Raw genomic sequence first — 15,961 nt, 5'->3', positions numbered from 1 at the left:
GCTGGAGATGAACTGGATTCTGATTTCAGGGACAGTTTTGGCTTTCAGTCGTCATCAAAACACTTTGTTTCATTCATGTTGCTCTGAAGCTTTCCTTTCTTCTCATTGACGTGTTCTGAACCAATCACAGCCCTTTCCTTTACAGCGCTCTGCTTTCACCCCTCCCTAAAAGCCCAAATTCACTCTACACTCAGAAAAATTATGGTTCTTAAATGGTTCTTCAGATGTCTTCATGGTTCTTTAAAGAACCATCATACGTCAAAGAACCTTTTTATTTTGTGGATGGTTCTTCAGCTATTACAAATGGTTCTTTAAAGAACAAAAGGTTCTTCATCCTTAGCAATCTAAGTTTGATGGTGTAAATAGCATAAATATTTATTCACTATAATGAGGCTGTGAATTATACTGTGTGTTTTCTTTGTGTGCATGTGTGTGCAAAGGGGGAGGGCGGGATACCTGGCAATTACCCTTTAAGAGAAGATGGTAGGAAACTGAATATTCAAATAAAAGTTAGAAATATTTGCAAACAGTAGACACAATACACACATTCAAGTACTGTACTTTAGTTTTAAATTTTAATAAAGCATTACTATTTTCTACTCCAAGGCATTACTTTTGAGATTATTATATATTTTTGAAAATATAGTATAATGATAATACTAGTTATTGTAAACTTTACAAACCACCCAGCAGTATGTAAAGTCAAATTATAAGATACAAGTAAATAACAATTGCAGAACAGAATGTCAGTGTAATGAACACACACTTCGTTTTGACAAAGCACAGCTTAGGTAAATGATCTGAGTAGTTGTTCATCACTGAGCAATTTGTTGATATGTGTTTCGAGCCAAATAAATGACAGAGAGAGAGAGTGACGTCAGAACACGTCATACTATAACCTCCCGGGAGCGGACGGAGGGGGTCAGTCGTTGGGATGCGCATGCGCAGACAGAGTGTGCGAGCGGCGGGCCTTGACCTTTCGGGAAAAAAACTCACGGACGGTGACAGCGAGGCGGATAACAGTCTTCAGTACCTGCTGGACTTTGAAGCTGTGGATTCTGGGACTGTTAGAAAAGGTAAAACATTTCCATTAAAACCTTATTACTGTTTTGTTTTTGTTACTCGTCATTGTAGCTTGCTGTTAATGTTGTGCTAACAGTAGCGATTAGCTAGATACGTTAGCCGTTGACGTCAGCGCAATTTAGTATCCAACTGTTTTCCTAACAAAACCACTGTTATAATTAAGTGAAGGTGCTCCCAGCTAATTTGAACCTTTGGCTTCTAAAATATGTGGTTCAATTGCGTGCTGCGTACATAACCTAATGTCAGCTAGACCGAAATTAAAATTTAATATATTGTTAAAGTCACTAAAATGGCGCCTGAAGCCTGTTGTGACGTGAGCTCTGTGTCTGCTCTAGAAACTCTGAAATTCTGTAGATCTGAGCCGTACACTAAATACTCACATGAACCTGTACTTTGAATTCTGTATGAGCTGTATAAAATACAGCTATGCATAAGAGTTTTGAATGAATAATTAGATTAGATAACTCTTTATTGTCTAATCGAATTATATAGAAATGAATAGAAATGTGACATGAGAAGGTGTGTCTTTGACTGTTCCTGCATAACTTAGTTTCGGACTAGTTGACAAGTTATGCTCCGGTCATTTGATGTTTCCAAGATAGATGTTCTTTTGTAATATAGTTAATTTTTTTGTATATTTCATTTATCCACCATCATACATACAAGCTAAGAAGAGGTCGTTATACTAACAAGAGGTATCAACGCTGGGCCAAAGTTCAGCACATGGTTAAAGTTTGTAATCCAGCCAGGGTGTAAATATCACTCAGCAGCCAGAGCTGAAGCAGGTAGCATCAACACATAAATCCACTCTACCCGGCTTAAATCACAAGAGCACCTCTGACCAAAAAGCTGTAGATTTTTCTTGTTTGCACAAATTAATCCAGATTCACATTAATTGTGTTCACAGCTCCAACAAACTGGGGAAGAGGAGGGGGAGAAACACAATTAGGTTGAATTACAATTGGATGGAAGGCGAGGACAAGGAGAAGGAAGCTTAGGATGAGGAGGAAGAGAAGCAGCAGGAGCATCTGTAGGGATCCCTATGATGTCATTGAGGTTTGTTTCATTAATATGGTCCTCTCACAAAGAAAGATGACTTGTTTTAGTTCACCTACTTCCTGTATTAAATAGTGATGTGCAAAATGTTGTGAAAAACCATAGAGCAGGCACGTATAGTGCATCTGCAGGTAAATGAACATCAAATCTCTAAGACAGACTGAAATCTGTATATTTATCACCCTTATGATAAAACCCACGTCAGCCATTGGTTTATGGACTTTGTATTTTTTTAGCCTCAGCATCTGCTTTATTGCTGTTGCTATGTTGGGACCATATTAGGATGAGGGATCAGAATCTGGAGTCATGCACACTATTGTTTCATTTAGTGTGTATCCATAAGATTCGTACAGCAGATCCAAGTTGTGCCTTGAAAACAGGAAAGTCGTCTGCATAGAGGAGAACTGTAATAGCAGGCTTGTACAAAGTGAGGCTTTGTGCACTCGTTTTACTTCTGTCACCCTGTTTTGATGCAGAATTCATTTGAAATCAGGCAAGAACTGGACTTATTTTTTATAATGTGTTCTTGTGAATTGATTGTGTATCGCATATGTTTGATTTGACTTTCTGCAAGACAACAGTCGTCCACTGGCCAAAAAAGTTTTCCAAATACCTCCACGTGATCTAGCCTGGATTTAGAAAAGAATAGCAAAAAAAATCTGCACCTCCTGCTTCAGATGCAATTTGTGTTTCTGTGTTCAGAGGCAGCGGCGAGAGGGGAGACCTCGGCTCATCCAGCTGGAGAGCCTGACCAGGAGGAGTCGAACATTAACTCAGCTCTTCCAGGGCACCCTGCAGACTCGGCTGCTGGCATCGGCGAGGGATGACGTGAACGCCAAACTGGAGTCCATCACAGGTCAACTGCAGGTATGCGAGTCAGACCTTCTGAGGAGGGTTTCACTTTTCTCTCTTCTTTATAATTGACTCTTTTCTCTCTCTTTCAGCTCCTTGTCTCAGAGTGGGAGGGATTTGAAGCACAAAGGGAGGAGCTTGTCGTTTGGTTGGCTGATATGGATGTCCGCCTGAGAGGTTGACCAGCTGACAGGAAACACCAGTGAAAAACTGAAACAACTGCAGGTGTGGGCTTGTTTTGATATGACATATGTTTGATATGATACATACGTCAGAGACATTATCCTAAACTGGACTAACAAAGGACCATGAGTACAACATGAAACGTACATTACAGAGCGTAAGGCTGAAGTTCATTGATCATTTTAATCATAAACTTGTTGAAATATTTTTACTGAACATGCAAACATCTGCTGATGAAAATGTGTTGATTTATTGGTCTGTTATGAAGCTATTGCTATTTCTAATGTGTTTTATCACTTTCTGATGTTTTATTAATTAAACAATACATGTATTATTTGTTGTGTTATCTGTAGCTATAGTATTTATATATATTTATTTATAGTATAGCAAATATATTTAATTATTACTGTTTAAAACACTAATATGTGACATGTATTAGTATTGATGTTGTGCTGAGGGTTAAAATGCCTTTTTGTCTTTTGGTAACTACAAAATGACAATAAACCATTAATATATGTCTATGCTGTGCTCGTATTTATTTTACCCTACTCAAATTCAATTTATGATGCATTTTATTTTGAAAGATTTAAAATGGTTTTTTAAAGAACCACTCAAAAAAGGTTCTTTAAAATGGTTCTTTTAAAGAACCATTTGAAGGACCTTTTTAAAAATGGTTCTTTTAAAGAACCATTTGAAGGACCTTTTTAAAAATGGTTCTTTAAAGAACCATTTTTAAAAAGGTTCTTTGAAAAACCATTAAAGGTGCCCCAAAGAACCATTTCTTGATGGTTCTTTGGGGCACCTTTAAAGGTTCTTCAATGAACCACTGAAAGAAATGGTTCTTCAAAGAACCATTGTTTGAAAGGTTCTTTGTGGCACCAAAAAAGGTTCTTCTATGGCATCAGTCTAAAGAACCACTTTTAATTCCAGTTGGCACCTTTATTTTTCTGAGTGTAGTTCAGCTGGAGCCGAGATGACGGAAAGAGTCATATTCCATGAGATCTATGTAGGAGTACTCAAAAATATGTTTCCTTAAGCTACCCTGTGAAACAGTTTCAGACAGCTGCTTCTATCTCTGAATCAGTGCATATCACATGAAAGTAGTGTGATGTGCGCTACACATGAAGCTAATGTGTAGTTCACATTACTTGTTTTTAATGCAAGAAATAACATTTTCACAGATGGTTCCCATTTAAATTCAATGGTCACTATAAGTGTTCATTCTTCAAAAAAGCTAATGAAGACAAAACAACTGGTCAAAGCTACAATAATGGTTTTAAACAACAGTCTGCACTGTTAAATAGCTGCTGTCTAAATGTATTAATGGGGGTACCGGTCAGTTTCGGACTAAAATATGAGGAGCAAACTGCTGTCATGCTGCAATCAAAGAAACGTGCCGAGGAGAGTGGTATGAGCTACCATATATGTGCTAACTAGGGGGATCAATATGTTTGTGATATCAGGGAGAACTCTGCTGATAGAAGCTGCTGGGACTGTTTGAGGTCCTGAGGACTGAGACTCTATCCAGAGGAGAGTTGCAAGATTCCACTTTATAAATCTGAAGTCGAATCTATTCAAGTGTGCAACAACCAACGGACAATTTTTAATTTAGTAGTACGTCGCTTGGATCACACATTATCCCAATAAGTGTCTAGATGCGAGCACTTCCCTGTCCTTTGTCCTCTCCGCTTTGCAGCATAACTAAGGGATTCAGGGTCACCTTATCCAGCCCTAACTATGAGCTTACCATAAAGGAAACCTAGAGAGGGTGTCTATCTCCCAAAAACTTGGGTTCTTTTTGACAGGACAAACTGTCCAAAGTTGGAAAAAAATTAGAGAGATTTTTGGTTTATTTTCAGCAGGTTCAGGTTATTTTTTCTGACCAGAGGTGACATGTTTAGCTTAAATTGTTCTCCTTAAATTGTTGTCTGCCTGAGTGTCCAAAAACGATGTGGGCTTCATAGATAGGTGGTCTTGTTAGGAGAGACAGCATCCATCCCACTTTGGATGGAGCAGCTCTCACTTCTAGAAATATGGACAAATTTATTAAACCCCCCAAAATATGACTATCCAGAGTTGGGACCAGGAAGCAGAGTTGCAGTCTTACACGCCTCTCTGCAGCTTCTCTCCTCCTAATGACTTCATAATTGATCAACAAATCGATTTACTCTGCCTTACAGAAACCTGGTTGCAGCAGGATGATTATGTTAGTTTAAGTGAATCATTCTAACTACGAGAAAAATCAAAGCACAGCCCAAGGGGGCGGTGTGCTCCAGCTAAATTGCTTTACAGTTTTTTCTGATTGCTTGAGCACATTTTTTGTAACTATTGGCTAATTTTGCAAAACTCTACACACAAATAAGAAAACCTGTCACCCAATCATCAAAACATTGTAGTTCTCTTGCAAAAGCAAACACAGCTAGATTAACTCGTCACACCTTCGTAAAAATGGTGTTTCCGTATCAAACAGTACACACAAGCCATCATCTACTAAGCACACACTGCGCCAACTGCACACTGATGGTATGAATACAAAACACATCTGGCTTTTGCTTTCTCTGTGCACAAGGTAGGCTATGTCAGTTTGAGCTCATACTTCTGTCATAGATCCATAAGCATAGAGGGATCCAAACTTCAAGTACTGGTGTTTATTCAAACACATCAAAACAAACACAAGGGTTTATTTCCAAGTATAGGATTATTTGCAATCGCCATAATGACTATATGGGTTACTTGGTCTGCAGTAAACATGCTTCCTCTGCAACAGCATCTAGTCATCTGGTTGCTGGTCATCTAGCAATTCTGTAAAGTAACAATTTCAGTATTTTTACATCTATGGTATTGGCGTGTTTCTCATTGGCATATGGCAGTGCTACAAATATTTGTGCAAAGTGACTGTACTCACCGATTCTCATTTCAAAATGTCCTCATGATGCCTGCTACAGTGTAGCGGCTCGAGTTAGGCTGGACCCGTTGGCCAGCTACCCTCAGGGTCATTCCACGGTTGATTACATGGTCCACTATTGTAGCTCTGATGTCATCAGTAATTCTATTTCTTACTCTTCTTACCCTTCCTCTCCCCCTTCCTCATCCTCCTCTTGCTCCTCCTTGTCCTTGTCGTCCTCTTCATCCTACTTCTTCACCTCCACGTCCTCTTTCTCGGCCTCCTCTACTTCTCACTCTTCCTGCTCGCTCCATTGTACTCCGCACACACAGCTTACCTGTATTATAGTGCTTAGGCTGACTGCAAAGTGAACTAATTATCTAAGAAAGTTTTCACATGTGACAGTGTGCCAGACAGTTGGCAAAATAGTGTAAATAATGGCCATAATTGTGTATAGTTTTGCTAGGAGTGCGTTGATCATTTGGGAATTGAGTGTAAAGCAGTGAGTTGTGTTTACAGTTCTGCAAAAAGCGTGCTGTGCAGTGGATTGTAGCTACAGGTTTGCAAAGTGTGTGTTACAAAATGGCAAACTGAGTGCAAAGCAGTGTTTGTGCTTTTAGTTTTGCAAACTCAGTGAGTGGTTTTGCTATAAGTATCAATCGTTTTAGAAATTGTGCTGTAAGAATCACAGTTAGGGTTTAAGCATTCAGAAAAAACTGTAATAAGCATTCTGTCATGGTCTGGGGGACCACACCATATGGAGTGTGAGAGGAGGACCGAAATGCGGACACTGAAACTGGGTTGCAAACAAAAGCAAGCCGTTTATTTAGGCTAAAAATATGAACACAAAAATAAAGCAACACAAACTGTGGTGAAAACTAAACTGAAACCTAAGCAGGGAGACTAACTAGGGGCAGGGATAGCTCAGTAGGTAGAGTGGTGGCCCCATGATCGGAAGGTCAGGGGTTCGACTCCACTGAACGGCTACCCTGAGGTACCCCTGCGCAAGGTACCGTCCCTACACACTGCTCCCCGGGCGCTGCATTGGTGGCTGCCCACTGCTTCACTGAGTGAATGGGTTAAATGCAGAGGAACTATTTCCCTATGGGGACTAACACTTTACTTTACTTTTAACTGAGACTATGACAACTATGATGACTATGAAGACGTGGAAGGAAGATACACGGCCAGACAGGGAAAATGTAAACATGGAGAAACAGCATAGGAAAAACATAGGATACGTGGACATGAAACATGACAGTTTAACAGACATAGACTTAACATGATAAACCAACAACTTAAACACAGGCATAACTGAAAGTAAAAGACAGACCATAACAGGAAAAGACTCATAACTAAGAAGACATTGGAAAAGAATGGGAATCCATTGAACCCACTGAAGGGAATTTGGTGGTGAAAAATGTTTGTTATGCTAAATTCGAGCTGTTAAAACAGACCGGTCAATTTTCACCGGGAGCACTAAAGTAAGCGGGTGGGGCTGCACGGAACTGGAGGGTTATAATAGAGAGTCGAAGCAGATCAACGGGGGAAGTGGGAGAGAGCAAAGACAGAAGGGACAAAAGATAAACTATGAGAGAGCAAGCTAATAGAGATTAATCATTGCTATACCATATCTTCTGCACTGTAGAGTGCACTAAAAATACTTTAAATTTCTCAAAAATCAACAGTGTACCTTATTTAAGTGTATTTATTTATGTCTGGTTGTGTTTACTGACCTCAAACTGCTTTTATGTGGTACACGGCGTGCAGACATCTGTCAAAAATGTTTTAATATGACTTTGGTAAACTACGAAGCCGCACCGTTTGATGGATTATTGGAGCATTACGGGTACTGTAGTCAGGAGCCTGACAGAGTGATAGGGTCCAAAACTCCATCTGCTTCAGGTCTTAGAGTCGCAAGAGTACACTTTAAGTAAGTACTGAATATTATGTCACTTATTTATGTGCAAATGTTTAATAACGAAGAACATTAAACATTACTGTTGGCCACGTGTCGGCAAAGTTATGTGACATTAGTGACGTTTGTACTAACTTGGTTTTAAAGCCTTTACTTTAGAATATACGCCGTTCAATAGCTGAGCTTCATCTTACAGAGAATGATCAAAGCTCATGTAGAAACAAACAAATGAACAAAAGATTTTCTCCTTCATTTCTGTCAAACACAGCTGTATGACACGTTTCCAGCTGTTAGTATCATGGTTGCTAGGCAACCTGGGCGGCGCAACGGAGGCTAGACCGCCCCATTTCACAAGCCTCGCACTTCCGGCCTTAGCGGTCTTTGAGTACGCGGCCCTTGAGGATCGTTGAGGCTGCGTACTTTAAGACACAGCTGGGTTTAATGATACATAACGAGAGTAGGGGAAGAAACTAGATTCACTGCACGTAGGACTGGGACTTTCAAAATAAAACAGGAAACAAGAGACAATTCACACAGACGTGAAACTGAGAGACAGGTCGTGTCCAAATTCATGGGCTGCATCCTCCTGAGGCCGCATTTGTAGACCGATTACGTCACAGCGACGCGCCGAAGGCTGTCCAAATTCGTAGACTCCTCCAAATGCAGCCAACAAATGCGTCCTCTTTTTCCCCGAATTTGAAGGATGGGTCGGGTGTGTCCTTCGTGGCCTACCATATCCCAGAATTCATAGCGCGGCCCAGCCAAACTCCAGTTTCCAGCAATGGCGGCCGCTACTAAGTTTTAAAATTACTCATACTAATCTTTCTGGGTCACAAAATAAACTTTTAACATATTTTCAGGTGAGAAAGTAGCTGTGTAAACATCAAATATCAGCTCGGTTTATCAAGATATCGCATATTTGCAAAAGTGCTTCGACGTTTTCGGAGGCGTCTGCTACCCACCAGCTCGACAGCTAGCCGGGAGCTCGAGGGTTACTGATGCGGCTGAGAACGGCACAAATCCCGGCACATCATTTTCAGATCACCGCGGACTTTCGCTGCTCGGGTTAAACGTAATATATAATTCACTTAGACAACCTAAAAATGTTATTGTTGGGCTTTTTTCAGTGTTTTGTTTGTTCGTGAGTAAATCGGTTTGGCTGAGATTAAAGTTATTAGATTAGATAAAATAAAACTTTATTAATCCCCCGGGTGGGTTCCTCCTTGGTTTTTACACAGCTGACTAAACGTCAAACAGAAAACTGATTAAACATAAGTATGAGACAGTCGAGAATTTACGCCAGTGTCCTGTTATATTTTAGATAGCAAGGAGCAGACGGCTGAGTTTATTAAACTCCACCGAGACAGCGGTGATGCTAATCAGAAGGCTAGACCGTCCAATTTCACGGCCGTTTACTTCCGGCCTACCCGACCTTCTGAGGACCCGGCCCACGTAGACCGCGAAGGCCGGGTCCTCAGGAGGATGCAGCCCATGAATTTGGACACGACCACAGACTGAGACAAAGAAGACAGTGACTTAAACTAGAAACAAGAACAACAAATAACACCAAGAGAACAAATCCAGGAATAACTTAAACACAAAACACACAGACCCAGGAGGGCATGTTTGTTGCGCCATAGTCAACATCAATCATCCACCATGAAATTTGATTTGCTGTAAGTTAGACAGTAAGTTCAAGTTACATGGTACTATGAGCCTTATCATGGCTGTTTGCAGCTTTAATTTTAAATGTATTGTCTTTTATCATGATTTAATGTGTGCTATCACTTAAACACTACCATGACAAATTTGGGGTTTAGAAATAAATCATAAAAAATGTATTTAATTAAAAATATTTAATCAAATAAACTTCCACTCAACATGAACAGAAAAAAATGTTTACATTGAAATAATGAACTCACACTGACCTCTGACTTTCAGCCCCATTTGTTTCACTATCAGGATGTTTCCCTCCCTGCTGTAGACGGTGCAAATGTAGGTGAAGTTGTCATAGTCTGTGGGCTGTTTCAGGGTCAGACTGAGGTCTCCAGTTTTCAGCAGGTCTTCATTCATCTTCGTTCGGTCTCTGTAAACCTGGTGCTGTTCTTCAGGATCGTCACAGCTGTTCTCATACACGTGGACCTTCCTGTTGTTTGGTCTACTCTGGTACTCACTACTGAGGATCGTGCAACTGTCTTTCCACTCCACTTTAGCGTCTTCAGGCAAGGGAGGTGTGGTGTTGAAGGGCAGCTGGACAGACTCCACCCCTGAATCCACCTCCACCTGGGGGACTGAGAGGACAACAAAGAATAATATGAGCTTGGATGGAGACATTTGTGTTGCCTCTAACAGGCTGAATGCTGCTGTACCACCAGCAGATAGAGGAGGTGGCTGATATCCAGAATCCCTACCAGTGGCTGAACAAAGCTGGACTGAAAACAGCACAGAGGCACTAATCGTAGCAGCACAGGAACAAGCTCTGAGCACAAGATTCATAGAGGCTGGGATCTATCACACCAGGCAAGACCCCAGGTGCAGGCTGTGTAAAGATGCCACTGAGACAATCGAGCACAAAACAGCAGGGTGCAAGATGCTAGCAGGCAATGCATACCTAGAACGCCATAACCAAGCATAGCATACAGAAACATGTGTGCCGAATATGGCCTGGAATTTTATACAATACTGGAAGTTAAACCTAACATTGTGCCGAAAACCACATCTGTTCAAGAAAGCACAGAGACAACTCTACTAAACAGGATTGAAGACTCAGTGTCAAACTAAACTAAAATCTTAACAGAATGTTAACATTAAAAAGAGACAAAGTATTAAATTTCGTTCTTTGCATTCTTTTGGCGGCTGAAAAAGACTGGGCTCAGAGTGGTCAAAACTCAAAAAATGATCTTTTATTTTACATTTCCGGAAGGAGACCTGAACACACAAAGACACAAGCTCAGGTCTGAAAGCAGCAGCAGCCAGCATGGTTATATATTTCCACAGCACGTCACACAGTCTAAGTTTCGATCAAAACACTCTGCTTAGTTTCACTTTCCATCTGCACCTCCTGTGCTCTGCAAAAGCATGCAGTTTCCTGTCAGTACTTTTGGCTCAGACTCTACTCAGAGCTGGCCCTCTCTTATTAAAATACATAAAACAATATAATCAGCAAATAAGCATTAAGAATTAAGAATATATATATTTAAATCCCAACAGACCCCCTTTTCGTCTTTTTTAAAAGACGACATAACCCCTGATCTATCCCATCAATTTGACTTGCATGTGAGAATGATAGTTAGAACAAAAAATCATTAATCTCTATATGGTTTAACCCTTTTCCTCTTTCAAAAATTTACTCCTTGTTTCTTCGCCCCCTTTAACGGGTAGCGCATATCCGGCCTTAACACTATTTTTGGGCAATTTACATAACATAGAAATCCTGCCAACTATTATTAAAGTCCCTCTCATTACTCTTCATTACATTATGGTCACATTTAACCTTTGTCTAACAAGCTTTTAATCTCCTAAACAACACATTTTCTGAAACTGCGTGATTCTCTGTGCTTCTTTTGAGTCCCCCTTTCTCTGGTTGGTTCCTGGATTCTCGCCAACCCCTCCGTGGTTTCGCTGTGGTCCTGAAATGTTCTCCTGTAAAGGATAAAACAAAACACCTCTCCCTGCTACGCCTCCATAACCTACTATGTAGGAAGTACAAGAAATAGTAGATGAAATTAATGTGGGTAGTACTGAACCACTTTCCAGAGATATCTAGTATGAAGCATTTTTTAAAAATTTGATATTAAACCTGTCAGGGCTTGGGGCCTTATGACTATTTTAAGCAAAATATCCTCTAGGCCAGGGGTGTCAAAGTCATTTCACTTTCATCATAAGCAGGTAGGAAACTTCCTCTCAGTGTAAAGACGTCACATATTAAACTGTTTATCTACATGGTGAAGAAAAAGCTGCTGTGACAGAGAAAGAAATCTGTCAGCACTACTCTTTAAACTGGAAGAAAGAAATGTGCAAAATTACAGAAATGTTCTGCAAGCTCATCGCTCACACTGTCCAGTTTTTATAACTGTATTCATAAAACCCCACAGAACTTTCTATGCGAAAGAGTGCAGAAAAAACTGTGCTGTCTTTCAATTGTTTATTGCTTAATTACTTTGAGTAATATAAATGTTCATAAAGGAGGTTTTTATTAGTAAAAAAAAGGCTGTAAAACTGAAAATATTAAAATAAAAAGTCCAAAACTTTTGCTTGTGGTTGTTGTTATGAGCAGCAGATCAAAGAAATTAGGAATTATAAACTGTAAGGAGGTGGCTAGGGAGAGGGAGGACTGAGCTTCTCTGCTTAGGCTGCATGACATGAAATGTTATGGTCAACAGTATCGAATGCTGCACTGAGGTCTAGCAGGACAAGCACAGAGATGAGTCCACTGTCAGAGGCCATAAGAAGATCATTCGTAACCTTCACTAAAGCTGTTTCTGTGCTGTGATGAGCTCTGAAACCTGACTGAAACTCTTCAAATAAACCATTCCTCTGCAGATGATCTGTTAGCTGTTTGACAACTACTCTTTCAAGGATGTTTGATATGAAAGGAAGGTTGGAGATTTGCTTGTGTCTGACAAAACATGTCAGACTGACTGTTCATATGTGTTTTGATGATATTTTCCATTTCCATTCTTTAGGTTGGACCAGCTGGCACAGATAATGTAGTAGCTGTCTTATGAGTCGAGGTGTTTTTTTTATGTATGTATAAGAGTTACAAGACTTTACATTCAGCCATAAAGCCATTTTCACAATAATATGTTTGGCTGTTGCACCCTGACATGTAAATGAGACAATTATTTCACATTTTGGATATTTATTTTTACTAAACTAGTAAAAGTAAATTTAACTTGATCCATGCAAGAGTATTTTATTTTGACTTTATTATCATTTAAAAATCAATTTTAATCATCTTCTTAGTCTGCTAATTTAAATTTAAAGTTGCTCAGCAAAACAAAGCTACAGAAATTTTGTATTTTAGAACAAATGTCTGAATTAATATTATCACTAATGACTTCTGACCTGTGACCGTTGACCTGGATCTACAGCACTGACCTCTGACTTTCAGCTCCACTTGTTTCTTCAGCAGAATGGTTTGCTCTTTGGTGTAGACGGTGCAGGTGTAGGTGTAGTTGTTTTCATCTGTGGGGTGTTTCAGGGTCAGACTGAGGTCTCCAGTTTTCAGCAGGTCTTCATTCATCTTCGTTCGGTCTCTGTAAACCTGGTGCTGTTCTTCAGGCTGGTCAGAGCCGTTCTCATACAGGTGGACCTTCCTGTAGTTGGAACTGTCCATCCACTCCACTTTAGCGTCTTCAGGCAGGTGAAGTGTGGTTTTGAAGGGCAGCTGGACAGACTCCACCCCTGAATCCACCTCCACCTGGGGGACTGAGAGGACAACAAAGCACAAGATGAGCTTGGATGGAGACATTTGTGTTGACTCTAACAGGCGTAATGCTGCTGCTTTCCAGGGAGGCTGAGAAATGTGATCCCCCTATAGTGGAAACACAGTTTCCGGCCCTAATCTCTAAGCAACATTGTAGAGGAGTGTCAACCAAGACAGCCCTATAACATCCTGAGCCTTCAGGAACTCGGGGCAGACGTCATCCACCCCACGGGCTCTGCCATCACGGAGTTGTTGAACAGCCTCAGTGACCTCGCCCTTGGAGATTGGCGGGTCATTCCCCTTCGTCCCCAGACTCTGTTTCCTCCACAGTGGGATTAAGGAGGTCCTCAAAGTATTCCTCCCACGGCCAAAAAAATTCCGCAGTCAAAGTCACCTGCACTATACAGAGTGCCTGTAGCACACCACTTTCACCTCCTGAGTCACCTGACGCTTTGGCAGAATATCTTCGAGGCTTTTGAAATTCTTTTTCCATAGCCTCTCTTCACCCACTGCCCAAGCCGCACTCCGTTTGGCCTGTCAGTACCAATCAGCTGTACTCCAAGAAGCCTGGATACTCTGAACCGCCACTTGGCACATAAGCCCAGATGAGGGTCAGGACCCATTGCCTGGCGCAGGGAACAAACTCGCTCTTCCACTGGGAAAACCCCCAACATACAGGCAGCAGTTCAAGGGGATACCAAAATACCCACCTACCCCTTCGCCTCTCACCAGGGGCAACTCCAGAGTTCAGCTCCTCTCGAGGAGAAGGATTCCAGAGCCCACGCCGTGCGTTGAGTTGAGCCCGTCTATATCTAGCTGTTACCTCACACACCTCACGCACTAACCCCACGTGCTACTTCACGCACTAACACAAACTCCTACCCCACCAGAGAGGTGACATTACAAGTCCCAATTGCCAGTCTTGGTAGCTGTGGTCCGCCAGGACCTCCACTCCTGACTGCGACCGGGCTCACAGAAGTTGCATTGATCAAATATTTATAATATTTGAGTTAACTGAAAATTGATTCATACTAAAATGTTGGATTAATGACAACTTGGACAATGTTCTCTCTTGGTAGGGCTGCCACGATTAGTCGACTAGTCACGATTATGTCGACTATCAAAATCTTCGACGACAAATTTAATAGTTGACGTGTAGTTTGAAGCTTTGTAAGATCCCGAAAGAAGCAGGAATCAGTGGTAGATTTTAAGAGTGTAATAACGGACTGAAACAGAAGATGGCAGCACTGCATGTACAAGGATGCCAGCTGCCGTTAAACCCCGAAGAAGAAGAAGGAGTCTCCGGTGGTATCGTAGCTGTGTCCAAATTCAGGGGCCGATTACGATACAGAGATGTGATGAAGGCTGTCCAAATTTGAAGGATGAGTCGGTGTTTCTTTCGTGGCCCAACCTATCCCAGAATTCATAGCGCGGCTCAGCCAATTCCAGTTTCCAACAATGGCAGCAGCTACTTAGTTTTAATATTACTCTTATTACTCTTTCTGGGTCCAAAAATAAACTTTTAACATATTTTCAGAATGTAGCTGTGTAAACTTCAAATATCTGCTCGGTTTATCAAGACACCTAATATTTGCAAAAGTGCTCCAATGTTTTCGGAGACGTCTGTTACCCACCAGCTCGATAGCTAGCCGGGGTTGAAGGCTCACTAGAGCCGGTGAAAAACACCGGACTCCCGACAAATAGTTTTTAAACCTACCTCTTCCGCTACTCAGGTTAAACATGATATATAAGTCACTTAGATAACTTAAAATTTTTATTGTTTGGCTTTTTTCAGTGTTTTATTTGTTCCCAAGTAAACCTGTTTGGCTGAGATCAAAGTTTTGCACAGCTGAATAAACGTCAAACAGAAAACTGATTAAACAGAAGTGTGAGATAATCGAGAATTTAGTCCAGTGTCCTGTTATATTTTAGATAGCAAGGAGCAGGTGGATGAGTTTATTAAACTCCACTGAGACATTCTGCAAATTACATTAAGTGTAATAAACTATAATCTGCTCTTGATGATCGCTGATGCAATAATGTTTTACGTTCAATGGATGCATGATCTGATTAGTCGACTAATCGCAAAAATAATCGGTGACTAGTCGACTATCAAAATAATCGTTTGTGGCAGCCCTAGTTCTCAATCACTTTTGACCTGTATCTACAGCACTGACCTCTGACTTTAAGCTCCAATTTTCTCTTCAGCAGGATGTTTCCCTCCCTGCTGTAGACGGTGCAGGTGTAGGTCCTGTTGTCTCCATCTGTGGGGTGTTTCAGGGTCAGACTGAGGTCTCCAGTTTTCAGCAGGTCTTCATTCATCTTTGTTCGGTCTCTGTAAACCTGGTCCTGTTGTTCAAGCTGATCAAAGCATTTCTCATAAACGTGGAGATTATCATCGTCACTGTCCTTCCACTCCACTTTAGCGTCTTCAGGCAGGTGAAGTGTGGTTTTCAGGGGCAGCTGGACAGACTCCACCCCTGAATCCACCTCCACCTGGGGGACTGAGAGGACAACAAAGCACAACATGAGCTTGGCCACTAACCTGAAGGTCAGT

At 41.1% G+C, this 15,961-nt stretch overlaps 3 protein-coding genes across 3 annotated transcripts in view; 2 read left to right on the top strand and 1 right to left on the bottom strand.

The window, feature by feature from the left end:
* Positions 1-15,961, top strand: part of LOC309703468 (uncharacterized protein) — a 147,163-nt gene that overhangs the window by 87,539 nt on the left and 43,663 nt on the right. The window lies entirely within an intron of this gene.
* Positions 1-15,961, bottom strand: part of LOC309698992 (uncharacterized protein) — a gene marked incomplete at both ends in the record, with an annotated part of 34,965 nt that overhangs the window by 4,422 nt on the left and 14,582 nt on the right. The window contains 2 exons of the mRNA XM_082521801.1: positions 13,077-13,406; positions 15,582-15,908. Of these exons, the coding sequence (XP_082377927.1) occupies positions 13,077-13,406; positions 15,582-15,908 (657 nt within the window). The remainder of the gene's footprint in view (positions 1-13,076; positions 13,407-15,581; positions 15,909-15,961) is intronic.
* Positions 857-3,737, top strand: LOC309703682 (uncharacterized protein). The gene is made up of 4 exons (XM_082528633.1): positions 857-1,076; positions 1,991-2,139; positions 2,842-3,006; positions 3,084-3,737. Exons 2-4 carry the CDS (start codon positions 2,083-2,085, stop codon positions 3,171-3,173), a joined length of 312 nt encoding a protein of 103 aa, XP_082384759.1. The 5' UTR covers positions 857-1,076; positions 1,991-2,082; the 3' UTR covers positions 3,174-3,737.

This window comes from Aulonocara stuartgranti (genome assembly GCF_965226115.1).
Source record: "Aulonocara stuartgranti genome assembly, chromosome: 3".
Lineage (NCBI taxonomy): Eukaryota > Metazoa > Chordata > Actinopteri > Cichliformes > Cichlidae > Aulonocara > Aulonocara stuartgranti.
The sequence above is the reverse complement of the archived record's forward strand: the minus strand, read 5'-3'. Positions and strand labels throughout refer to the sequence as shown.

Coding starts and splice junctions, on each gene's coding strand:
- LOC309703682 (XM_082528633.1), top strand. CDS start 2,083: ATGAGGAGGAAGAGAAGCAGCAGGAGCATCTGTAGGGATCCCTATGAT. Junction 2,140..2,841: donor ATCCCTATGATGTCATTGAG/GTTTGTTTCATT, acceptor TTCTGTGTTCAG/AGGCAGCGGCGAGAGGGGAG. Junction 3,007..3,083: donor CCATCACAGGTCAACTGCAG/GTATGCGAGTCA, acceptor TCTCTCTTTCAG/CTCCTTGTCTCAGAGTGGGA.